The sequence below is a fragment of the Sinohyriopsis cumingii genome, chromosome 10 (assembly GCF_028554795.1).
Source record: "Sinohyriopsis cumingii isolate HCF-2022 chromosome 10, ASM2855479v2, whole genome shotgun sequence".
In the NCBI taxonomy this organism is placed as follows: Eukaryota; Metazoa; Mollusca; class Bivalvia; order Unionida; family Unionidae; genus Sinohyriopsis; species Sinohyriopsis cumingii.
Window position 1 is genome coordinate 10,248,439 of NC_142970.1, and position 26,799 is coordinate 10,275,237.

Sequence of the window (26,799 nt, forward strand, 5' to 3'; positions counted from 1 at the left end):
TAGTCCATTCTTATAGCAAGGATTCCCCACTTCATCAGAGAATCATACAGTCTTCTTGCAGTTAAGGACCAAGTATAACTGGGCCTTTATTCTAATTAGAGTTTACTGGCCACAGAGAGCATAGTGAGTCACTGAATGGTCACCATGTTAACGGCCAGTGATATCCTGTAACAGTATGTCTATAACAAAAGTTTATTGTGTGGAAATCAAATTTTGTATCCAAGTCAAATGGACTTTTACATGTCCTTTGGAGCCCAGAAATAAGCAGATTCTTATTTTACCTGCCTGAATTCTATTCCCTAAGGATGGTGGAGCTGAATAGTACAAGGACTAGGACAGAGTGACAGCTATCCCACAAGGGTGGTGAAGTTACACGGTGCAAGCACTAGGACTAAGTAACAGTTATCCCCCAAGGACGGTGATGTTTCACAGAATACTGACTAGGACTAAGTGACAGCTGTCCACCAAAGACGGTGATGTTTCACAGTACACTGACTAGGACTAAGTGACATCTATCCCCCAAGGATGGTGATGTTACAAAACAGACTGGGATAGCTCTTGCTTAGTAGGAGGACTAGGTCTAAGTGACAGCTATCCCCAAAGGATGGCTATGTTACACAGTACAGTGGATAGCTCTCACTTAGTTATACTAATTGAGAGCTATCCCAGAAGGATGGAGATGTTACACAGTACAATGACTAGGACTAAGTAACAGCTATCCCCAAGGATGGTAATGTTACACTGTACAAGGACTAGGATTAAGTAACAGCTATCCACAAGGATGGTTATGTTACACAGTACAATGACTAGGACTAAGTAACAGCTATCCCAAAAGGATGGAGATGTTACACAGTACAATGACTAGGACTAAGTAACAGCTATCCCCAAGGATGGTGATGTTACACAGTACAAGGACTAGGACTAAGTAACAGCTATCCCAAGGATGGTAATGTTACACTGTACAAGGACTAGGATTAAGTAACAGCTATCCGCAAGGATAGTTACGTTACACAGTACAGTGACTAGGACTAAGTAACAGCTATCCCCAAGGATGGTGATGTTACAAAGTACAAGGACTAGGATTAAGTAACAGCTATCCACAAGGATGGTTATGTTACACAGTACAATGACTAGGACTAAGTAACAGCTATCCCCAAGGATGGTGATATTACACTGTACAAGGACTAGGATTAAGTAACAGCTATCCGCAAGAATGGTTATGTTACACAGTACAATGACTAGGACTAAGTAACAGCTATCCCCAAGGATGGTGATGTTACACAGTACAAGGACTAGGATTAAGTAACAGCTATCCGCAAGGATGGTTATGTTACACAGTACAATGACTAGGACTAAGTAACAGCTATCCCCAAGGATGGTGATGTTACACAGTACAAGGACTAGGACTAAGTAACAGCTATCCCCAAGGATGGTCATGTTGCACAGTACACTGGATAGCTCTCGCTTAGTTCTACTAATTGAGAGCTATCCCAAATGGATGGAGATGTTACACAGTACAATGACTAGGACTAAGTAACAGCTATCCCCAAGGATGGTGATGTTACAAAGTACAAGGACTAGGATTAAGTAACAGCTATCCACAAGGATGGTTATGTTACACAGTACAATGACTAGGACTAAGTAACAGCTATCCCCAAGGATGGTGATGTTACACTGTACAAGGACTAGGATTAAGTAACAGCTATCCGCAAGGATGGTTATGTTACACAGTACAATGACTAGGACTAAGTAACAGCTATCCCCAAGGATGGTGATGTTACACAGTACAAGGACTAGGATTAAGTAACAGCTATCCACAAGGATGGTTATGTTACACAGTACAATGACTAGGACTAAGTAACAGCTATCCCCAAGGATGGTGATGTTACACTACAAGGACTAGGATTAAGTAACAGCTATCCCCAAGGATGGTTATGTTACACAGTACAAGGACTAGGACTAAGTAACAGCTATCCCAAAGGATGGTCATGTTGCACAGTACACTGGATAGCTCTCACTTAGTTCTACTAATTGAGAGCTATCCCAAAAGGATGGAGATGTTACACAGTACAAAGTGAAAAACTTAAAGACCTAATAATGTTTCCTACCTTAAATATTTTCAGCATGTTTTTTTATGGTTTCTAATTTCATGGTGTTTGTTTTTGTAATCATATCATTATATATGTTTTTTATGTTATTGGTGTTGTTTAATGTTGTAAAGCGCTTAGAGCTTGTAAAGATTAGGCGCTATATAAAGTCCTCATTATTATTATTATTATTCCCAAAGGATGGTTATGTTCCTCAATAACAGTATGTTGTCTAAAACAAAAGTTTATTGTGAGGAAATCAATTTTTGTATCCAAGTCACACTGACTTTAACTTGTGTCCTTTGGAGCCCAGAAATCAGGAGGTCCTTATTTTACCCAACTGAATTCAATCCACTAAGGATGGTGAAGGTATACAGCACAAAGACTAGGACAGAGTAACATCTATCCCACAAGGGTGGTGAAGTTACAAGGTGCAAACACTAGGATTTTAAAGTAACAGTTATCCCCCATGGATGGTGATGTTACACAATACAAGGACTAGGACTAAGTGACAGCTAACCTCCAAGGATGGTGATGTTACGTGGTACACTGCCTGGGAGTAATGACAGCTCTCCGCCAAGGATGGTGATGTTACATAGTACACTGACTAGGACTAAGCAACAGTTATCCCCCAAGGATGGTGATTTTACACAGTACAAGGACTAGGACTAAAAGACAGCTATCCCCCAAGGATGGTGATGTTACATGGTACACTGACTGGGACTAATGACAGCTATCCCCAAGGATGGTGGTGTTACACAGTACAATGACTAGGACTAAGTAACAGCTATCCCCCAAGGATGGTGATGTTACATGGTACACTGACTGAGACTAAGTGACAACTATCCCCAATGATGGTGATATTACAAAGTACAAGGACAAGGACAAAAAGACAGCTATCCCCCAAAGATTGTGATGTTACACAGCAAACTGACTATTACTAACTTATTTTGTTGAAACCAAATATCAACACACAGATGGATGGACAGACATCAAAGTATGATACACTGTGCCTGAGAACCATTTAACATTGAAATCAATTATATGCAATGAAGTGGATGAATCAACTGAGAAAAAATCTTTCTCAGGTTATGTTTTTTGATAAATCTAGCATGGAACCACACAGTAATATTTATTAATACATACAGTATTCAATACATTTATATTCCCCAAATTAATGTAAGCTAAGATCTTACTGTCAGGATAATTGTAATGGGTTAACATTATCTTGAACCTGACAGAGTTTTACTTCCAGTTTCCTAGGAATGGATTAACATTACCTTGAACTTTACACAGTTTTACTCCCTCTGTATCAAAGAAGCATTCATCATCTTCCACAAGATCTGTGACCTGCTTACTAAGATCTGTGACCAATAGATAAATTGCATGACACGTCAGAAACGTCTGGTGTGTAGTGTAGAATACATATTGGCCTGCAAAGTCCCACATTGCCAATGTTGCATACTCTACTAAACTCTTCTCCATCTTGTCTGCCTTCTCATTGACCAACTGAAGGAATTCCATCATTGCATCATCTTTACTGGTTACAAGACTTTTACTCTCCTGATCAGTAATGCCACCCATCTCCAGAGCTGGAGGTCTTTGATCCGCATTGACATAAGATGATCCTTCTGGCTGGTTTTTGTTAATATCAGCTTCTTGGTCAGTGGTTACACGTCTTCCACTCTTCTGAATGGTAACACTATTTGCCTCAACTTCTTTGTTGGTTGATGCATCATCGTCATGGCCACTGTAATGGACTGGACCATGCAATTCATCAAGAATTGTCTCTCTTTGATATATAAGGTCTGTATGTCCTTTCTGCTCACCACTGTCCTCAGGCCTCTCAGTTTGACCAGTCAAGAGCTTTACGAGACATTGAAGTCTAAACAACTGATCTGAAGCTTAGATAATAAAAAACAAAGATAAATGTGTATAGCCAAATACATCAATGATTAATTATGCTAAATATTGTTTATTGACTTTGTTATGGCACAATATACAATTATATGCTGAGAAAGCATATTAACTACAAAATCGTGCACATACACAAACTGTAAATGTAGATTATATTTTTTCCATCTCACCTAAATCTGAACAGAAATGTACAATACATACATTAGCAACATTATAGGAAGTGTGTGGTGGCTCATCTGTCTTTATATATTTATTGTCACCAAGCTCCGTATTCGGGTTAATTGGAACCTTCTGTATGAAGATGTCAAACATATGGACCAAGATAGTCACATCTATGGATGTCAAATCTCAACCAATCATTAATTGTATGCAAAAAAGATCAGGGAGATAGCACAGGTTATAGGACAGCTGATTGCATTATTGTAATGAGTTATTGGCCAACAGATAACAGCATTGCATCATTGTAATGAGTTACAGGCCAGCACATTGCAGCATTGCATCAATGTAACAGTACATCAGTGAAACAAGCATTACAAGAGGCTAATTTGACCAGGAAAATCTCTCGTCAATAGTGAACATTAATGGTGGCTGTTCAGTAGTTGCAGTTTCGTCTCACTTCTGTTTCTTAGACGGATGCTGCTAATCACCATATGTATGAATGGGATAGTCTTAATTTGTGTGGAAGTGTGTATGTATGAATGGGACAGTCTTAATTTCAATAAATGTTAATCACCTGACTTATAATTGTCATACAGAAATATGACTACAGAGACCAACACTAAACAGGAATGAGGGGCTTGAATTACGGTCAAGTGGAACATTGTATGCAGTTACCAAAAGATATCATCTACACCAGTCTCCTCATATCAAGTGACCATTATAAGTCATGTGATCAACATTAGTTGCTCATAAAGGCAGTGTGATATTGCCATGAATTTCAAACTCTCAACATAGTTATGCCCTCAGTACTGGAAACTTCTAATGATCATCGCCTAAGCTCTTGTGGTCTATGATGAGTAGTGTTAAAATGAAAGCTGTATGTAAACTGCAAAACCTTTCATGCACCAATCATTTAGATGGCTGCTCATAAACAACCAATCATACTCATAGCTGCTCAAGGACAACCAATCATTTAGATAACTGTTCAAAGACAACCAATCATTTAGATGACTGTTCAAAGACAACCAATCATTTAGATGGCTGCTCAAGGACAACCAATCATTTAGATAACTGTTCAAAGACAACCAATCATTTAGATGACTGTTCAAAGACAACCAATCATTTAGATGGCTGCTCAAGGACAACCAATCATTTAGATAACTGTTCAAAGACAATCAATCATTTAGATGACTGTTCAAAGACAACCAATCATTTAGATGGCTGCTCAAGGACAACCAATCATTTAGATGACTGTTCAAAGACAACCAATCATTTAGATAACTGTTCAAAGACAACCAATCATTTAGATGGCTGCTCAAGGACAACCAATCATTTAGATAACTGTTCAAAGACAACCAATCATTCAGATAACTGTTCAAAGACAACCAATCATTTAGATGTTTGCTCAAAGACAACCAATCATTTAGATGGCTGTTCAAAGACAACCAATCAGTTAGATGTTTGCTCAAAGACAACCGATCATTTAGATGAATGCTCAAAGACAACCAATCATACAGATGACTGCTCAAAGACAACCAATCATTTAGATGACTGCTCAAAGACAACCAATCATTTAGATGACTGTTCAAAGACAACCAATCATTTAGATGTTTACTCAGAGACAACTAATCATATAAATGAGTGCTCAAAGACAACCAATCATTTAGATGACTGCTCAAAGACAACCAATCATTTAGATGACTGTTCAAAGACAACCAATCATTTAGATGTTTGCTCAGAGACAACCAATCATTTAGATGGCTGCTCAAAGAAAACCAATCATTTAGATGTTTGCTCAAATATAACCAATCATTTAGTTGGATGCTCAAAGGCAACCAATCATTTAGATGATTGCCGACAACCAATCATTTAGATGACTGCTCAAAGACAACCAATCATTTAGATGACTGTTCAAAGACAACCAATCATTTATATGTTTGCTCAAATATAACCAATCATTTAGTTGGATGCTCAATATCCAACCCAAGTTGATTGAAAGGTAGGATCCTAAAAAACAACAGTAACCAATCCAGGTGGATTGAATTGTAGGATTCTAACACACTACAACAGCCAACCCAGGTTGATTGTAGGATTCTAACACACCACAACAACCAATCCAGGTTTATTGAATGGTATGATTCTAACACATCACAGCAGCCAACCCAGGTTCATTGAATGGTAGGATTTCAACCCACACCCTTTCCAACATGATAACCTATAGAGTTGACATGGCTTGACAGCTATTTGCAGTTTAAATGTCTGGTTGCTAAGAATGCAATTTGAAACTGTTCATAGATGTTTGGTTATTAACCTAAATTTTAACAGCCCTGAAATCACTCAAAACTAGTTAGGTTATCAATGCTTACATCAATATACTGCAAAATAATATAGAAGGGCAAACACAGATACAAGGTTCTGAAAAGTTGTCCACACTAAGGCAGAGCCAATGAGTTGTTCAGTGGACAGCTCAAGGCTGGTTATACTGTAAGAACAGACTGAAGGACTTAATAATGTTTACTTCCTTTATTACTGCCAGCATATTTTTGTCTTACAATTTCATGGTGTTTGTTTTTGTAATCTGTCAATGTATATGTATTTTATGTGTTATCTAATTCCGTAAATCACTTAGAGCTTTTAAAGATTAGGCACTGTACTAAGTCCACATTATTATTATTATTATTATCATTATTATAAAATTCAGCTAGAAAAGTGCAAGCTGAATAAAAAACCAAATTTGCCCTTGAGGGATTTAACTTTGCCAAAAAAATTACAACATAATGTCAATTCATAAGGAAGGGCAAACAAGAAGGAACCAACACTCTACTAGCCAAAAACAAATTTCCAAGAAAACAAGATAAGAGCTTCTCTTGTGTAAATTTATTATATTTAATTGCTAGCAGTTTACCTGGATATTCCACACAAAAAATCCCAGCATAAAAAAAATTGGTAAATACATTTTCTTACATTTCTGAGTTAACATATAAACCAGTAAGTGCAGTACAGACTTTCTTGCCATGGTATTTGACCTTGAACCTGATATCACAGATTGAAAATTACTGAACTTGTCTCAGACAGTCTCAATGTATATCCATATGCCAAGTTTGGCTAAATATTTTTACTAAGTACCAACCAGATATCATAAGAATTCATTTAATGTAAACCAATGTCAATAAGAAAATCCATTTTGCAGTAGAAACCATAGGAAGGTGTTCTAGTTGGCCACTAAAATCAGCTATAATGAATGTCAGGTCATCATTATTTTAAATTAGGAGCAACCAGACATCATAATAAGACTTTTGGTGAAAACCCTAAATCCATATAACCAGCCATTTATAAGAAGTAAAATAACTTGATTCCGAGGATGGTAACAATGGTGGCTATACTGGATGTCTAAAGGGCAACATCATTATTTAGGTCCAACCTTTAGGTGAAAAGCCCATATCAATACAACATCATTATTTAGGTCCAACCTTTTGGTGAAAAGCCCATATCAATACAACATCATTAGTTAGGATCAAACTTGTGGTGAAAAGCCCATATCAATACAACATCATCATTATTTAGGACCAACCTTTTGGTGAAAAGCCCATATCAATACAACATCATTAGTTAGGATCAAACTTGTGGTGAAAAGCCCATATCAATACAACATCATCATTATTTAGGACCAACCTTTTGGTGAAAAGCCCATATCAATACAACATCATTATTTAGAACCAACCTTTAGGTGAAAAGCCCATATCAATACAACATCATTATTTAGGACCAACCTTTTGGTGAAAAGCCCATATCAACACAACGATACATTATTTAGGACCAACCTTTTGGTGAAAAGCCCATATCAACACAACAATACATTCAGGCAGAGTATAAATACAAATTTCAAGATGGCTGCCATAGCTATTGGATTTGTCAGCTCTGTGGGAGAAATAATTTTGATTTGTTATTGTTGTTGTAGGGTTTAATGCCATTTTTCAGCACCAGATAGGCTATATATGGCAGCCAGTATAAATGGTAGAGGAAGAACCTGGGAAAACTCCAGAAAGAAGCACCGACCCACGAGAAGCTACTGGTGAGCTTTCTCACATACCCACATTGGTCGAACCTGAGACTCGAACCCATGCAGACAGAGGTGAGATGGCAATGATGCATAATGGTGAGCGCTTTAAACCACTCGGCCACTCTGGGCTTGAAATAATTTTGACCACTGAATATAAAATTTTAGCTGTTGTTAATAAAATCTTTAAAATGCACAAGCTCAGGACAATGTATTCTTTTGGTCCAATGCTAGTAGAAATCAGATTTGTTTTTGAAGACTTGACAACAACTACAACAACAATAATAATAATAATAACATATTAATAATAATCAATGTTTTTGATGCACTACAAAAATTAGAATATTGTGCATCATACTTGGATGTATCTATCAAAATGTGATGGGGTAGTTGTGTCTGGGATTTCAAAGCTGGAAAAAATATAGATATATTTTACAAGTTTAATGGAACAGAAAAGCAGATCCTCTAAAAACATTTTCATCTCATACCTTTTTAACAGAAATCAAAATGTTTACATTCTCCTAAATTTTACAAAAGCAGCTTCTTTTGCAACTGCTTGTTTATAGTCAAATTCTTTAACATTCTTCCCAGTCTTGTCCTTTTGAATGTTGAAGAAAGTCATTAGATTCAGTTAAAAAGTCGCATGTTTATGTTGTAAGGGGGCGCTCACCAGTTAATATATACTTTTGAGACAGTGACGTATGTAAGGGGAAGTTGTTTGCATTTAAAACATGCACAGTCGAGAGAATGTTGGCATACCTCTATGCTACATTAATGTAATGTGGATGATATTTCTTTGGATATTGTACTTTTGGAAAATGTACATGATTTAAGCACACTGCTAACTAAAATGACTGCTCCCTTATGCTAAAAAAATCAGCCTGAATTAGTCTAAAGTACACTATCCATAGCAGCTATTAAAATAGGGAAAATGAATTTTGCCAGACTAGACAATACCAGCTTCTGAAAGTGCAATGAATGAATTACCAAATATATAAAATGTAAAAAAAGTTATCAGCTCTTTTTTTATACAATTTGCCTCTGAAGTTCAGGAAGTGAAAATGACCAAGTAGAGCTAGCACCTTTTTGAAAGGTGCACATCTGAAGTAAGGCCAAGCTGTATACGCTATAACCCATAGTACACCCATCAATCATACATGAAAATAAAGGGAATTAAAGGTTCTTTGAATTATACCTAAGATATACAAGGTCTTTTTTAAACAGCCAGTATAACCAGTGAGGAAAGCCGGGGAAATTCTTTTTCTTTAAAATTCTAACCCTTATGCAAAATACAAAACTGTAGAGTGCCACCCAAGTTGTAAGATACACATTAAATTGTTATCCATTCAGCATACATTTTTTTTAGTCCAAGTTTAAGCAATATGGATTTAGTTTGGTTTCATGTTTGAAAGCACAGCAACAAGTTGGGTAGTCAAATTTTAAGGAAACACAGATTTAGTTTGGTTTCATGCTTGAAAGCACAGCAGTATGTTGGATAGTTAGTGGCGAGGCACTTGGAGAAAAGCATCACACACCAGGACACGCCCTGGTGGCTTAGCTGATCCAGGTTGGTCCAATAGTAGGATCTGAACCTGCACCATATCAGTCTGGAGTATAGTGCAGTAACCAATGAGCCACCATGTCTACCAAAGACAATAGGTAAGGTTAAAAAATAATCACAGTAAAATTATGGAGATAGTTTCCTCACACCTCTATGGTAGACTAATGTGACTTGCCCTACAAAACGTCAGTGTTATTTCTGTAATATCACAACACAATTTTAAAGAGATGCTTTCACTTTTGAGCTCTGTTCAGGTTTTCTCTTAAACCTGACAACCACTTTAAATTTATTTTAAAATATATTGAGGAGTTTCTATAACAATGAGGACTTTCCAGACTTTCACAGACATTTTACTAACCTCTAAACCTTTCTGCTTATCTCTATGGAGCTGCATGAAAATTTGTGGAGAATCTGCCCACAATGTGTTTTGCTTTTTCTTCTTGTGATTTTGTTTTCTTTGCTTCTATGGAAGTCTACAGCAAATGTATTTGAGTACTCAACTAAGAATATTTCTTTACAATTCCAGATCAATGAAGTCATCAGAGGGCTGTGTAATCTCGGTATAAGGGTCATAAAATGTTTTACCAAGGTCAGCCTAACAATGCCCACCTGACCATCTCATCAGTATGAAGAGGGTAGATTTAACTGGTCAGTGACCTTGTCTACAAACTTGTTGATACACAAGACGTGCCACTAATATGGCCAATGTCCTCAATGCCCGCCACCAAAAAGCTGTATACTGCACTTGCACTGTGTGTATTAGTACAGTACAACAAGTCAATCATGGACACTGTGTGTATTAGTACAGTACACCAAGTCAATCATGGACAAGTCCTCAGTAGAATATGTTCCAAGTCAATCATGGACAAGAACTCGGTAGAATATGTTCCAAATCTTTCTTTAAACTTATATCATCATAGATTTTCTTCTGTCTTACTCTTTCAAGGGACATAACTTTTGTGCAATAATATCATAGTCTAGTCATCACTCTCATCAATGATCTTATTAAGATGAAGTATCACAGGTTATTTGGTTGATTTAAAACCTAAAAGGGTGAATCAAGATTTTCAAATACACTGCAGTTGTCATAAGGATAACTGATACTTGCTTGATATCAAATCCAAAACGGTGAATCAAGATTCTCCAATGCACCACAACTGTCATACTGATAAATGATATCTGGTTTCTTTAAAACCTAAAAGGGTGAATCAAAGTTCTCCAATACACTGAAACTGTTATACATATTTGTCTGTGTGTAAAAAGACAAAATGGGAATCATAAAGATGCATACAACTTTCTCACATGCCAATTATTTGACAAGAATTATCCACTGAGAATTCAGAAAAGGACAAAAATATTAATAAAAAGTAAGTGATACATGAAAACTAGACTTAAATAGGTACAAGATCTGGAATGGAAAAAAAAATCAACCGTAACCCAATCTCAGGTAAACCTAAAAATAAAACATGTCAACAATGGCCAAATGGAAAATACTAGTGCCAACCTAGATATACCCCCAATAAGAAATGACCCTGGATAGTGGTGATGTGCCGTGAAAGCAAGAATAGTTAAAACCTTGTTTGTTCATTGTATAATGGTGCCATTAGTGACCTAGTGGTCAGAGGGGCTCATCTTTACAAATCACTGACAGCTCATCTATCTCTGTGGGTTTGAGTCAAGAGCTTGAACAACATGGGTAAGTGAGAAAGCTTGCCAGTAGTTTCCAATGTGGGTCAGTGGTTCTTCCCAGGATTTCCCTGGGTTATTACTCTATCAGACACACTGACCATCATATATAGCCTGTCATGTTCTGACAACTGTAATTAAAGCCCATATAACAACACATTACTTTATAATTTTGATTTTAATTATAATACAACCAAAAAGGTACACAAATTTGGAAAACATTTAAGTATTTAAGTCAGATCATGTTAAATAAATTTATTAATTTTATGTTATTGAATTATTCATAATACGGTCAAAGTCATAGTAGTAGTGGTTGTAGTGGTAATTTACATCATTATATTATTTATAATAAGGCCAGGCCACATTAGTAGTGGTTGTATATTACTGTATTATTGATGATAAGGCAAAGTTCATTGTAGCAGTGGTTATAGCGCTAATTAACATTATTGAATTATTGATGATGAGGCAAAGTTCATTGTAGTAGTGGGTTGTAGGGTTAATTAACAGTGTATTATAGATAAGGCCATGTTCATTGTAGTAGTGGTTGTAGGGTTCATTAAAATTATATTATTGATGATAAGGCCATGTTCATAGTAGTAGTGGTTGTAGGGTTAATTAACAGTATTACTGATGATAAGACAAAGATCATAGTAATAGTGGTTGTAGGGTTAATTAACAGTGTATTATAGATAAGGCCATGTTCATAGTAGTAGTGGTTGTAGGGTTCATTAACATTGTATTATAGACAAGGCCATGTTCATTGTAGTAGTGGTTGTAGAGTTCATTAACATTGTATTATAGATAAGGCCATGTTCATTGTAGCAGTGGTTGTAGAGTTCATTAACATTGTATTATAGATAAGGTCATGTTCATAGTAGTAGTGGTTGTAGGGTTCATTAACATTGTATTATAGATAAGGCCAAGTTCATAGTAGTAGTGGTTGTAGGGTTCATTAACATTGTATTATAGATAAGGCCATGTTCATTGTAGTAGTGGTTGTAGGGTTCATTAACATTGTATTATAGATAAGGCCATGTTCATAGTAGTAGTGGTTGTAGAGTTCATTAACATTGTATTATAGATAAGGCCATGTTCATAGTAGTAGTGGTTGTAGAGTTCATTAACATTGTATTATAGATAAGGCCATGTTCATAGTAGTAGTGGTTGTAGAGTTCATTAACATTGTATTATAGATAAGGCCAAGTTCATTGTAGTTGTGGTCGTAGAGTTCATTAACATTGTATTATAGATAAGGCCATGATCATTGTAGTTGTGGTCGTAGGGTTCATTAACATTGTATTATAGATAAGGCCATGTTCATTGTAGTAGTGGTTGTAGAGTTCATTAACATTGTATTATAGATAAGGCCAAGTTCATTGTAGTAGTGGTCGTAGAGTTCATTAACATTGTATTATAGATAAGGCCATGTTCATTGTAGTAGTGGTTGTAGAGTTCATTAACATTGTATTATAGATAAGGCCAAGTTCATTGTAGTAGTGGTTGTAGAGTTCATTAACATTGTATTATAGATAAGGCCATGTTCATTGTAGTAGTGGTTGTAGAGTTCATTAACATTGTATTATAGATAAGGCCATGTTCATAGTAGCAGTGGTTGTAGGGTTAATTAACATTGTATTATAGATAAGGCCATGTTCATTGTAGTAGTGGTTGTAGGGCTAATTAACATTGTATTATAGATGATAAGGCCATGTTCATAGTAGTAGTGGTTCTAGAGTTCATTAACATTGTATTATAGATAAGGCCATGTTCATAGTAGTAGTGGTTGTAGAGTTCATTAACATTGTATTATAGATAAGGCCATGTTCATAGTAGTAGTGGTTGTAGAGTTCATTAACATTGTATTATAGATAAGGCCATGTTCATAGTAGTTGTGGTTGTAGAGTTCATTAACATTGTATTATAGATAAGGCCATGTTCATAGTAGTAGTGGTTGTAGAGTTCATTAACATTGTATTATAGATAAGGCCATGTTCATTGTAGTAGTGGTTGTAGAGTTCATTACCATTGTATTATAGATAAGGCCATGTTCATAGTAGTAGTGGTTGTAGAGTTCATTAACACTGTATTATAGATAAGGCCATGTTCATTGTAGTAGTGGTTGTAGAGTTCATTAACATTGTATTATAGATAAGGCCAAGTTCATTGTAGTAGTGGTTGTAGAGTTCATTAACATTGTATTATAGATAAGGAAATGTTCATTGCAGTAGTGGTTGTAGAGTTCATTAACATTGTATTATAGATAAGGCCAAGTTCATTGCAGTAGTGGTCGTAGAGTTCATTAACATTGTATTATAGATAAGGCCATGTTCATTGTAGTAGTGGTTGTAGAGTTCATTAACATTGTATTATAGATAAGGCCAAGTTCATTGTAGTAGTGGTCGTAGAGTTCATTAACACTGTATTATAGATAAGGCCACGATCATTGTAGTAGTGGTCGTAGAGTTCATTAACATTGTATTATAGATAGGGCCAAGTTCATTGTAGTAGTGGTCGTAGGGTTCATTCACATTGTATTATAGATAAGGCCAAGTTCATTGTAGTAGTGGTCGTAGAGTTAATTAACATTGTATTATAGATAAGGCCATGATCATTGTAGTTGTGGTTGTAGGGTTCATTAACATTGTATTATAGATAAGGCCAAGTTCATTGTAGTAGTGGTGGTAGAGTTCATTAACATTGTATTATAGATAAGGCCAAGTTCATTGTAGTAGTGGTCGTAGAGTTCATTAACATTGTATTATAGATAAGGCCATGATCATTGTAGTTGTGGTCGTAGGGTTCATTAACATTGTATTATAGATAAGGCCAAGTTCATTGTAGTAGTGGTCGTAGAGTTCATTAACATTGTATTATAGATAAGGCCAAGTTCATTGTAGTAGTGGTCGTAGAGTTCATTAACATTGTATTATAGATAAGGCCATGATCATTGTAGTTGTGGTTGTAGGGTTCATTAACATTGTATTATAGATAAGGCCATGTTCATAGTAGTAGTGGTTGTAGAGTTCATTAACATTGTATTATAGATAAGGCCATGTTCATAATAGTAGTGGTTGTAGGGTTCATTAACATTGTATTATAGATAAGGCCATGTTCATAGTAGTAGTGGTTGTAGAGTTCATTAACATTGTATTATAGATAAGGCCATGTTCATAGTAGTAGTGGTTGTAGAGTTCATTAACATTGTATTATAGATGATAAGGCCATGTTCATAGTAGTAGTGGTTGTAGAGTTCATTAACATTGTATTATAGATAAGGCCATGTTCATAGTAGTAGTGGTTGTAGGGTTCATTAACATTGTATTATAGATAAGGCCATGTTCATTGTAGTAGTGGTCGTAGAGTTCATTAACATTGTATTATAGATAAGGCCATGTTCATTGTAGTAGTGGTCGTAGAGTTCATTAACATTGTATTATAGACAAGGCCATGTTCATAGTAGTAGTGGTTGTAGGGTTCATTAACATTGTATTACAGACAAGGCCATGTTCATTGTAGTAGTGGTTGTAGAGTTCATTAACATTGTATTATAGATAAGGCCAAGTTCATTGTAGTAGTGGTTGTAGGGTTAATTAACATTGTATTATAGATAAGGCCATCTTCATTGTAGTAGTGGTTGTAGGGTTCATTAACATTGTATTATAGATAAGGCCATGTTCATAGTAGTAGTGGTTGTAGGGTTCATTAACATTGTATTATAGATAAGGCCATGTTCATTGTAGTAGTGGTTGTAGAGTTCATTAACATTGTATTATAGATAAGGCCAAGTTCATTGTAGTAGTGGTTGTAGAGTTCATTAACATTGTATTATAGATAAGGCCATGTTCATTGTAGTAGTGGGTGTAGAGTTCATTAACATTTTATTATAGATAAGGCCATGATCATTGTAGTAGTGGTCGTAGAGTTCATTAACATTGTATTATAGATAAGGTCATGATCATTGTAGTAGTGGTCGTAGAGTTCATTAACATTGTATTATAGATAAGGCCATGATCATTGTAGTAGTGGTTGTAGAGTTCATTAACATTGTATTATAGATAAGGCCATGTCCATTGTAGTAGTGGTTGTAGGGTTCATTAACATTGTATTATAGATAACGCCATGTTCATTGTAGTAGTGGTTGTAGGGTTAATTAACATTGTATTATAGATAAGGCCATGTTTATTGTAGTAGTGGTTGTAGGGTTCATTAACATTGTATTATAGATAAGGCCATGTTCATAGTAGTAGTGGTTGTAGGGTTCATTAACATTGTATTATAGATAACGCCATGTTCATTGTAGTAGTGGTTGTAGGGTTAATTAACATTGTATTATAGATAAGGCCATGTTCATTGAAGTAGTGGTTGTAGAGTTCATTAAGATTGTATTATAGATAAGGCCATGATCATTGTAGTTGTGGTCATAGGGTTCATTAACATTGTATTATAGATAAGGCCATGTTCATTGTAGTAGTGGTTGTAGAGTTCATTAACATTGTATTATAGATAAGGCCAAGTTCATAGTAGTAGTGGTTGTAGAGTTCATTAACATTGTATCATAGATAAGGCCAAGTTCATTGTAGTAGTGGTTGTAGAGTTCATTAACATTGTATTATAGATAAGGCCAAGTTCATTGTAGTAGTGGTCGTAGAGTTCATTAACATTGTATTATAGATAAGGCCATGTTCATTGTAGTAGTGGTTGTAGAGTTCATTAACATTGTATTATAGATAAGGCCATGTTCATTGTAGTAGTGGTTGTAGAGTTCATTAACATTGTATTATAGATAAGGCCATGTTCATTGTAGTAGTGGTTGTAGAGTTCATTAACATTGTATTATAGATAAGGCCATGTTCATAGTAGTAGTGGTTGTAGGGTTAATTAACATTGTATTATAGATAAGGCCATGTTCATTGTAGTAGTGGTTGTAGGGTTAATTAACATTGTATTATAGATGATAAGGCCATGTTCATAGTAGTAGTGGTTGTAGAGTTCATTAACATTGTATTATAGATAAGGCCATGTTCATAGTAGTAGTGGTTGTAGAGTTCATTAACATTGTATTATAGATAAGGCCATGTTCATAGTAGTTGTGGTTGTAGAGTTCATTAACATTGTATTATAGATAAGGCCATGTTCATAGTAGTAGTGGTTGTAGAGTTCATTAACATTGTATTATAGATAAGGCCATGTTCATTGTAGTAGTGGTTGTAGAGTTCATTAACATTGTATTATAGATAAGGCCATGTTCATAGTAGTAGTGGTTGTAGAGTTCATTAACATTGTATTATAGATAAGGCCAAGTTCATTGTAGTAGTGGTTGTAGAGTTCATTAACATTGTATTATAGATAAGGCCATGTTCATTGTAGTAGTGGTTGTAGAGTTCATTAACATTGTATTATAGATAAGGCCAAGTTCATTGTAGTAGTGGTCGTAGAGTTCATTAACATTGTATTATAGATAAGGCCATGTTCATTGTAGTAGTGGTTGTAGAGTTCATTAACATTGTATTATAGATAAGGCCAAGTTCATTGTAGTAGTGGTCGTAGAGTTCATTAACATTGTATTATAGATAAGGCCACGATCATTGTAGTAGTGGTCGTAGAGTTCATTAACATTGTATTATAGATAGGGCCAAGTTCATTGTAGTAGCGGTCGTAGGGTTCATTAACATTGTATTATAGATAAGGCCAAGTTCATTGTAGTAGTGGTCGTAGAGTTCATTAACACTGTATTATAGATAAGGCCAAGTTCATTGTAGTAGTGGTTGTAGAGTTCATTAACATTGTATTATAGATAAGGCCATGTTCATTGTAGTAGTGGTTGTAGAGTTCATTAACATTGTATTTTAGATAAGGCCAAGTTCATTGCAGTAGTGGTCGTAGCGTTCATTAACATTGTATTATAGATAAGGCCATGTTCTTTGTAGTAGTGGTTGTAGAGTTCATTAACATTGTATTATAGATAAGGCCAAGTTCATTGTAGTAGTGGTCGTAGAGTTCATTAACATTGTATTATAGATAAGGCCACGATCATTGTAGTAGTGGTCGTAGAGTTCATTAACATTGTATTATAGATAGGGCCAAGTTCATTGTAGTAGTGGTCGTAGAGTTCATTAACATTGTATTATAGATAAGGCCAAGTTCATTGTAGTAGTGGTCGTAGAGTTCATTAACATTGTATTATAGATAAGGCCATGATCATTGTAGTTGTGGTTGTAGGGTTCATTAACATTGTATTATAGATAAGGCCAAGTTCATTGTAGTAGTGGTCATAGAGTTCATTAACATTGTATTATAGATAAGGCCAAGTTCATTGTAGTAGTGGTCGTAGAGTTCATTAACACTGTATTATAGATAAGGCCATGATCATTGTAGTTGTGGTCGTAGGGTTCATTAACATTGTATTATAGATAAGGCCAAGTTCATTGTAGTAGTGGTTGTAGGGTTAATTAACATTGTATTATAGATAAGGCCATGTTCATTGTAGTAGTGGTTGTAGGGTTCATTAACATTGTATTATAGATAAGGCCATGTTCATAGTAGTAGTGGTTGTAGGGTTCATTAACATTGTATTATAGATAAGGCCATGTTCATTGTAGTAGTGGTTGAAGAGTTCATTAACATTGTATTATAGATAAGGCCAAGTTCATTGTAGTAGTGGTTGTAGAGTTAATTAACATTGTATTATAGATAAGGCCATGTTCATTGTAGTAGTGGTTGTAGAGTTCATTAACATTGTATTATAGATAAGGCCATGATCATTGTAGTAGTGGTCGTAGAGTTCATTAACATTGTATTATAGATAAGGCCATGATCATTGTAGTTGTGGTTGTAGAGTTCATTAACATTGTATTATAGATAAGGCCATGTTCATAGTAGTAGTGGTTGTAGAGTTCATTAACATTGTATTATAGATTAGGCCATGTTCATAGTAGTAGTGGTTGTAGAGTTCATTAACAGTGTATTATTGATGATAAGGCCATATTCATAGTAGTAGTGGTTGTAGGGTTCATTAACATTGTATTATAGATAAGGCCATGTTCATAGTAGTAGTGGTTGTAGGGTTCATTAACATTGTATTATAGATAAGGCCATATTCATTGTAGTAGTGGTTGTAGAGTTCATTAACATTGTATTATAGATAAGGCCATGTTCATTGTAGTAGTGGTTGTAGGGTTCATTAACATTGTATTATAGATAATGCCATGTTCATTGTAGTAGTGGTTGTAGAGTTCATTAACATTGTATTATAGATAAGGCCATGTTCATTGTAGTAGTGGTTGTAGGGTTCATTAACATTGTATTATAGATAACGCCATGTTCATTGTAGTAGTGGTTGTAGGGTTCATTAACATTGTATTATAGATAAAGCCATGTTCATAGTTGTAGTGGTTGTAGAGTTCATTAACACTGTATTATTGATGGCAAGGCCATGTTCATAGTAGTAGTGGTTGTAGGGTTCATTAACATTGTATTATTGATGATAAGGCAAAGTTCATAGTAGTAGTGGTTGTAGGGTTAATTAACATTGTATTATAGATGTTAAGGCCAAGTTCACAGTAGTAGTGGTTGTAGAGTTCATTAACATTGTATTATAGATAAGGCCATGATCATTGTAGTAGTGGTTGTAGGGTTCATTAACATTGTATTATAGATAAGGCCATGTTCATAGTAGTAGTGGTTGTAGAGTTCATTAACATTGTATTATAGATAAGGCCATGTTCATAGTAGTAGTGGTTGTAGAGTTCATTAACATTGTATTATAGATAAGGCCATGTTCATTGTAGTAGTGGTTGTAGGGTTCATTAACATTGTATTATAGATAACGCCATGTTCATTGTAGTAGTGGTTGTAGGGTTCATTAACATTGTATTATAGATAAAGCCATGTTCATAGTTGTTGTGGTTGTAGAGTTCATTAACACTGTATTATTGATGGTAAGGCCATGTTCATAGTAGTAGTGGTTGTAGGGTTCATTAACATTGTATTATTGATGATAAGGCAAAGTTCATAGTAGTAGTGGTTGTAGGGTTAATTAACATTGTATTATAGATGTTAAGGCCAAGTTCATAGTAGTAGTGGTTGTAGGGTTCATTAACATTATTGTATTATTGATGATGAGGCCAAGTTCATAGTAGTAGTGGTTGTAGGGTTCATCAACATTGTATTATTGATGATAAGACAAAGTTCATAGTAGTAGTGGTCGTAGGGTTCATTAACATTGTATTATAGATAACGCCATGTTCATTGTAGTAGTGGTTGTAGGGTTCATTAACATTGTATTATAGATAAAGCCATGTTCATAGTTGTAGTGGTTGTAGAGTTCATTAACACTGTATTATTGATGGTAAGGCCATGTTCATAGTAGTAGTGGTTGTAGGGTTCATTAACATTGTGTTATTGATGATAAGGCAAAGTTCATAGTAGTAGTGGTTGTAGGGTTAATTAACATTGTATTATAGATGTTAAGGCCAAGTTCATAGTAGTAGTGGTTGTAGGGTTCATTAACATTATTGTATTATTGATGATGAGGCCAAGTTCATAGTAGTAGTGGTTGTAGAGTTCATTAACATTGTATTATAGATGATAAGGCCATGTTCATTGTAGTAGTGGTTGTAGAGTTCATTAATATTGTATTATAGATAAGGCCATGTTCATAGTCGTAGTGGTTGTAGGGTTCATTAACATTGTATTATAGATAAGGCCATGTTCATTGTAGTAGTGGTTGTAGGGTTAATTAACATTGTATTATAGATAAGGCCAAGTTCATTGTAGTAGTGGTTGTAGGGTTCATTAACATTGTATTATAGATGATAAGGCCATGTTCATAGTAGTAGTGGTTGTAGAGTTCATTAACATTGTATTATAGATAAGGCCATGTTCATAGTAGTAGTGGTTGTAGGGTTCATTAACATTGTATTATAGATAAGGCCATGTTCATAGTAATAGTGGTTGTAGAGTTCATTAACATTATATTATAGATAAGGCCAAGTTCATTGTAGTAGTGGTTGTAGAGTTCATTAACATTGTATTATAGATAAGGCCATGTTCATTGTAGTAGTGGTTGTAGGGTTCATTAACATTGTATTATAGATAACGCCATGTTCATTGTAGTAGTGGTTGTAGGGTTCATTAACATTATATTATAGATAAAGCCATGTTCATAGTTGTAGTGGTTGTAGAGTTCATTAACACTGTATTATTGATGGTAAGGCCATGTTCATAGTAGTAGTGGTTGTAGGGTTCATTAACATTGTATTATTGATGATAAGGCAAAGTTCATAGTAGTAGTGGTTGTAGGGTTCATTAACATTGTATTATTGATGATAAGGCAAAGTTCATAGTAGTAGTGGTTGTAGGGTTAATTAACATTGTATTATAGATGTTAAGGCCATGTTCATAGTAGTAGTGGTTGTAGGGTTGATTAACATTGTATTATAGATGTTAAGGCCAAGTTCATAGTAGTAGTGGTTGTAGGGTTCATTAACATTATTGTATTATTGATGATGAGGCCAAGTTCATTTTAGTAGTGGTTGTATGGTTAACTAACATTAGCAAAAGACTGTTCATTAAAAGTACAGTTTTTAAAATTTAAGTATGAAGAATTACCAACATAAAAGTTCTTGGAGGATCAAGTCAGAGGATAAAGAAAACATAAACATCATGGAAAAACTAAAAGTTAAAAAGTAGCAGTATTAACATTCTGTAAAAGTTACCTGAAATTAAATGTGGAAAAATTTTGGTTATTTATATTCACAGTAACTTATCACTAAAGATGCCAACAGGTACCCAGGTAGCCATCCATTAATAATAATCAGGGTAATAGAACGAGCAAACACGTACCCATTAAAAAAATGTATTCCAAGCTCAGATCCAGACACAAAATAATGATAACTGTTTGAGGTTCATGTCATGTGCGCATTACAGGGGCTTGTATGGCTGCTTACAATTTACTTGTCATACATGTACTATATAATAATACGAGAGGACACTTATCTCCTTTCTCGCAGGACCTATTTAAGAATAAATTTTAAGCTAGGCATTCCTAACTACGTGCTTGTCTGTGGTTCGTGCACCGTTTTTCTTGCGACTTAAATGTGCATGATTTTAGATCCAGATGACATTAACTATGTCAGTAATTTTCGTTGACAGCGACAATAATGATTAAGAAATATATGATGAACTAAAATGTATATACGTACTACAATTCACAAAAAGCAAGCACATTATAAATATCCAGTTTAACTAATGCCATTTTTGCCTCAAGTGTGTGCCCTGATGCGAGTATCAAGTCAGGGCCGCTGTTCACATGCTTGTTTACTGGACTCTATTTATTCATTAGTGGGAAACCCAAGCCAAAAATTTTAACTGAAGATCCAGGTAATTAGCAAAAATAAATGTACGTTAAATACAATAAATATGTGCATTTTTCATGCAGTTTTCTGTAATTATGGCATGTAATATATAGATTGCTCTTGTTATGCTCAGATCATGCTTTTTGCCACTTATATTTGTAATAAATTATGCTTATACCATTTCCGGATCACTGCCATCTCACCTCTGTCTGCGTGGGTTCAAGTCTCAGGCTCAGCTGACATGGGTACGTGAGAAAGCTTGCCAGTAGCTTCTCGTGGGTTGGAGGTTCTTCCTGGGGTTTTATAGGGTTCTTCCTCTACCAGTTATACTGGCCGCCATGTATAGCCTATCTTGTGCTGGAAAATGGCATTAAACCCTACAACGCTTATATCGCTCTTGGGGGTTGGCATATTTGAACCTGTGACAAAGCAGTTCAGCTTCACATTTAATACAATTTCCATTTGATCAGGTGTGTGTGTGTGTGTGATTTGGATTTTTAACGTAGCTTTAAAAAACGTCAGTCATATCGCTACAATGTCTACAGTGTGGCAGTTTATAGTGATGTTTAGCACAGGGGCATCATGCCTCAGACAAGTAGCATTATGTCCCACCCAGTCACATTATCCTGACACAAGGACGACCAATCCTAACACTCACCTCTTAATGCTGAGTGTCAAGCGAGGCAGCTGAAAGTACCATTTATATAAGTCTTTGGTATGATTCTGTCAGGGTTCGAACCCTTATCTCCCTCATTTGAGGAGGACGCTCTAACCACTAGGCCACCGGAGCAGTCCCATTTGATCAGATACCTGGGTAAGCGATCGCTATGATTGATGGGAACCCCATACAAATTTCTTAAGATTTTGACATCTCTACTTATCGCTCATGTTCTTATAGTGAAATGTAATATTGTGCAGAAGAGAATTACCAATAATTTGATTTTTTATCATCATTATTAAAGTTACAAATACATGATAATTGCTAATAAGGTTACAAATACATGATAATTGCTAATAAGGTTACAAATACATGATAGTTGCTAATAAAGTTACAAGTACGTGTTAATTGCTAATAAAGTTACAAATACATGATAATTGCTAATAAAGTTACAAATACATGGTAATTGCTAATAAAGTTACAAATACATGATAGTTGCTAATAAAGTTACAAATACATGATAATTGATAATAAAGTTACAAATACATGATAATTGCTAATAAAGTTACAAATACATGATAATTGCTAATAAAGTTACAAGTACATGATAATTGATAATAAAGTTACAAATACATGATAATTGCTAATAAAGTTACAAATACATGATAATTGCTAATAAAGTTACAAATACATGGTAATTGCTAATAAAGTTACAAATATGTTAATCACTGATTTTTATTCTAAGCACTTTGAAAGGTAACTCATTTGAAAAATTTGGGTCTCAATAAATTAAAACCATTTATGCATTTCAGTGTATTTATTAAATGGACTAATTAAGAATGCAAACATCAGGTGAGTACAGTCGTTACCATTTTGCTATAAAATTTATGCATGGCCCCTATGACATTTCAGACCTGAATAATGATTCCTGGAAATCATAATTTTATGACTGCAAGTACAAGTTTTTGATCTGGACAATTGTTTCCATTTTGGGAGTTCTGGACTCCAACATGTGAAATCCAAGACAGAAACCTGTGAATGACAGAGTGTTCGCATGCTTTGTGATGCTTCTCTTAAGTGTTTCAAGGGATATAACTCCGTCAAATATGTTAAACGTCTAATAGTTATTGAATTCATTTATTACCTTGAAGCAAATTTGCTTGGAATCAAAGAAGCTGATTCCTAGAATATTCACAAGCAATATCAATGCTTATTCTAAGCTGATCGAGAATCATCATTTTTTTAGGAAATTGTCAATGTCTACTCACCGCAGAACTTGTCTGAAATCTGTTGAGGTGAAGCTTTACAAACAAAAATTCTTAACACTAGAATGATTATACGCTAGAAGAATTCATATTCTAAATCATTCAAGGGCCATAATTCTGTAGAACATGACTGACAAAAGTTATCTTCATTGAAATCCTTTCAGTTATTGTTAAAATAAATCTTCACAATGAATTTTAATAAAACAAAACAAAAAGTATGAATGCTTATTTCCTCACAAGCCAATGGAATGACTATTGTATGTTGATTGTGCAAAGAACTTTAAAAAGTACAATCTAATGAAGCTGATCATCCCACTCATAAGATAAAACTTTACACAAAACTTCAGTAAAATCAAATACAAAATATGGATAATATATTGGCAACAACATTGCGCACAGACAAACACTTGAACAGAAAGATAGATGGACAGAAACTATTTCTACATCACCTTGTTAAAGGGTCAGTTAACAATACAGCCCCATCCCATCACCACAGACTCAGAGAACCATACAGTCTCATTCCATTACTACTGAGTCAGGGGACAATACAGACCCATCCCATCATCTAGGGTCAGAGGACAATACAAACCCATCCCATCATCTAGGGTCAGGGGATAATACAGTCCCATCCCATCATCTAAGGTCAGGGGACAATACAGTCCCATCCCATCATCTAAGGTCGGGGACAATACAGTCCCATCCCATCATCTAAGGTCAGGGGACAATACAGTCCCATCCAATCACTATAGAGTCAGGGATAATAGAGCCACATCACCTCACTGTAAGGTCATGGGACAATATAGTCACATCCCTTTGCTGCAGGGTCAGGGGACACTAGTCAAACCCTCTTGCTTTTAAGTCAGGGGACAAACTCTGTCACATCCGCTTGTTATTGAGTCAGGAAACAATATAGTGATATCCACTTGCTATAGAGTCATGGAACAATAGTCACATCCTCTGCTATAGAGTCTGGAAAAGATATAGACACATCCCTTGCTACACAGTCACGAGACAATAGTCACATCCCCTTGCTATAGAGTCAGGGAATAATACAGTCACATCCCTTGCTATAGAGTCAGGGAACAATATAGTCACATCCTTGTTATCGAGTCAGGGAACAATATAGTCACATCCCTTGCTATAGTCATGGGACAATAGTCATATCCTTTGCTATAGAGTCTGGGAATGATATAGTCACATCCCTTGTAACAGATTCATGGGACAATAGTCACATCCCCTGCTATAGAGTCACAGGACAACAGTCATATCCTGTGCTATAGAGTAAGGGAACAATAGTCACATCCCTTGCTATCAAGTCAGGGAACGATATAGTCACATCCCTTGCTATAGAGTCAGGGAATAATATAGTCACATCCCTTGCTATAGGGTCAGGGAGCAATATAGTCACATCCCCTTGCTATAGGGTCAGGGGATAATATAGTCACATCCTATGCTATAGGGTCACAGGAAAAGAGTCATGTCCCTTGCTATGGAGTCAGGGAACAATATAGTCACATCCCCTTGCTATAGGGTCTGGGAACAACAGTTACATCCCCTTGCTATAAGGTCATGGGACAATAGTTACATCCCCTTGTTATAGGGCTAGGAAACAATACAGTCAAATTGAATGTTGTACTAAAATATGTCCATTCATGACAATAAAATGTTCATTACACACAAGTATATTTTATGGATTCATATCTCCAAACACTCAACATGACGGACACATAGCTATGCTATTAGATCAGCCAGGTTTTCCAGCAAAATGTGTTTACTACATAATCAATTTACTTGGAATATGTGCAGGATGTCTCTGATGAAATAAGGATTGCAGATAATATCTACAAACACACCGGGCTGAAATTCATGTCTCACCTAAGTTTTCATCCTGCCAATCAAACTAAATGGCCACAATATATCATTGATATCTCTCCATTCAATCTTATTGTTCTGGGGAAAAATTACACAACCAAAATTCATGATTAGTAACTCCCCATTTAATATTACTGTTCTGGGGGAAAAAATACACAAGCTAAATCCAGCAATAGTAACTGTCCATTCAACTGTACTGTTCTGGGGGGAAAATATGCAAGCTAAATCCAGCAATAGTAACACTCCATTCTATTGTACTGTTCTTGGGGAAAAATGCACAAGCTAAATCCATTGCTAGTAACACTCCATGCAATCTTATTTTTGGGGTGGGTGAGATTTGACCCATACACCTGATTCCAACTCTAATGTATACCATTAAAATAAATTCAGGAACATCACATAGTGTGCATTTCTTCTTAGTCAATACGCAGGTAAATTTACAAACCATTATTTAAAAAAAAATGGCTTGCATTATAGCATTATACACTACACTGCCCCAGTGGTGGATGAAACAAAGTTCTAAAGGTGGTGCATGTCTCAAAGTGACCTTAATCGTATCCCAAGCTTTAAAATCTCTCTTCGAACACAAGAGGTGGAATTATACATCATTGCTCAAAATGATCAAAATCATATCCCCTGTTTTAAAATCTCTATGCACACTAGAGGAGGAATTATACATCATTGCTCAAAATAACCGTAATCACATCCCCTGGTTTAAAATCTCTATACACACTAGAGGAGGAATTATACATCATTACTCATGCACTTTCAGACAGGCAGAAAAACACCTCCTGTTTTTACTTTGTAATGTTTCAGGATAATGATGGCCTACCTTCACGCTGTACTATCCATTCCCCAGTATCCAAAGCAATTTTGCAACAATGTTTATGTACATCAATTCCTTCTGTACTTTTCCACTCAGATATATCAACATGCTGTCCAAGGAGGCGCTTTGTTAATGTTGTCTTTCCAACCCCAAACTGACCAACCACCATGACTCTAATGCTATAAACCTTCTCCTTTCCATCTCGCAAAGCTTCTTTGTATAACTGAAGGGATTTGTCATCCATACGAAGGATCTCCACAGGAATGACTGGGCCTGGAAGCAAATTTTACAACCAGCATTCAAGAAGGGAAATCACTGTAATATTTAAATCAGAAATTATCATGTTTTAAAATAAA

At 35.4% G+C, this 26,799-nt stretch overlaps 1 protein-coding gene across 1 annotated transcript in view; it reads right to left on the bottom strand.

Annotated features, from left to right (window-relative positions):
- Positions 1-24,410, bottom strand: part of LOC149789587 (uncharacterized) — a 102,458-nt gene extending 78,048 nt beyond the window's left edge. The window contains exons 1-2 of the mRNA XM_089972921.1: positions 24,299-24,410; positions 3,368-3,991 (exon numbers count right to left, since the gene is read on the bottom strand). Coding sequence (XP_089829047.1) covers positions 3,368-3,991; positions 24,299-24,410 — 736 coding nt within the window. The remainder of the gene's footprint in view (positions 1-3,367; positions 3,992-24,298) is intronic.
- Positions 24,411-26,799: the final 2,389 nt, after the last annotated feature.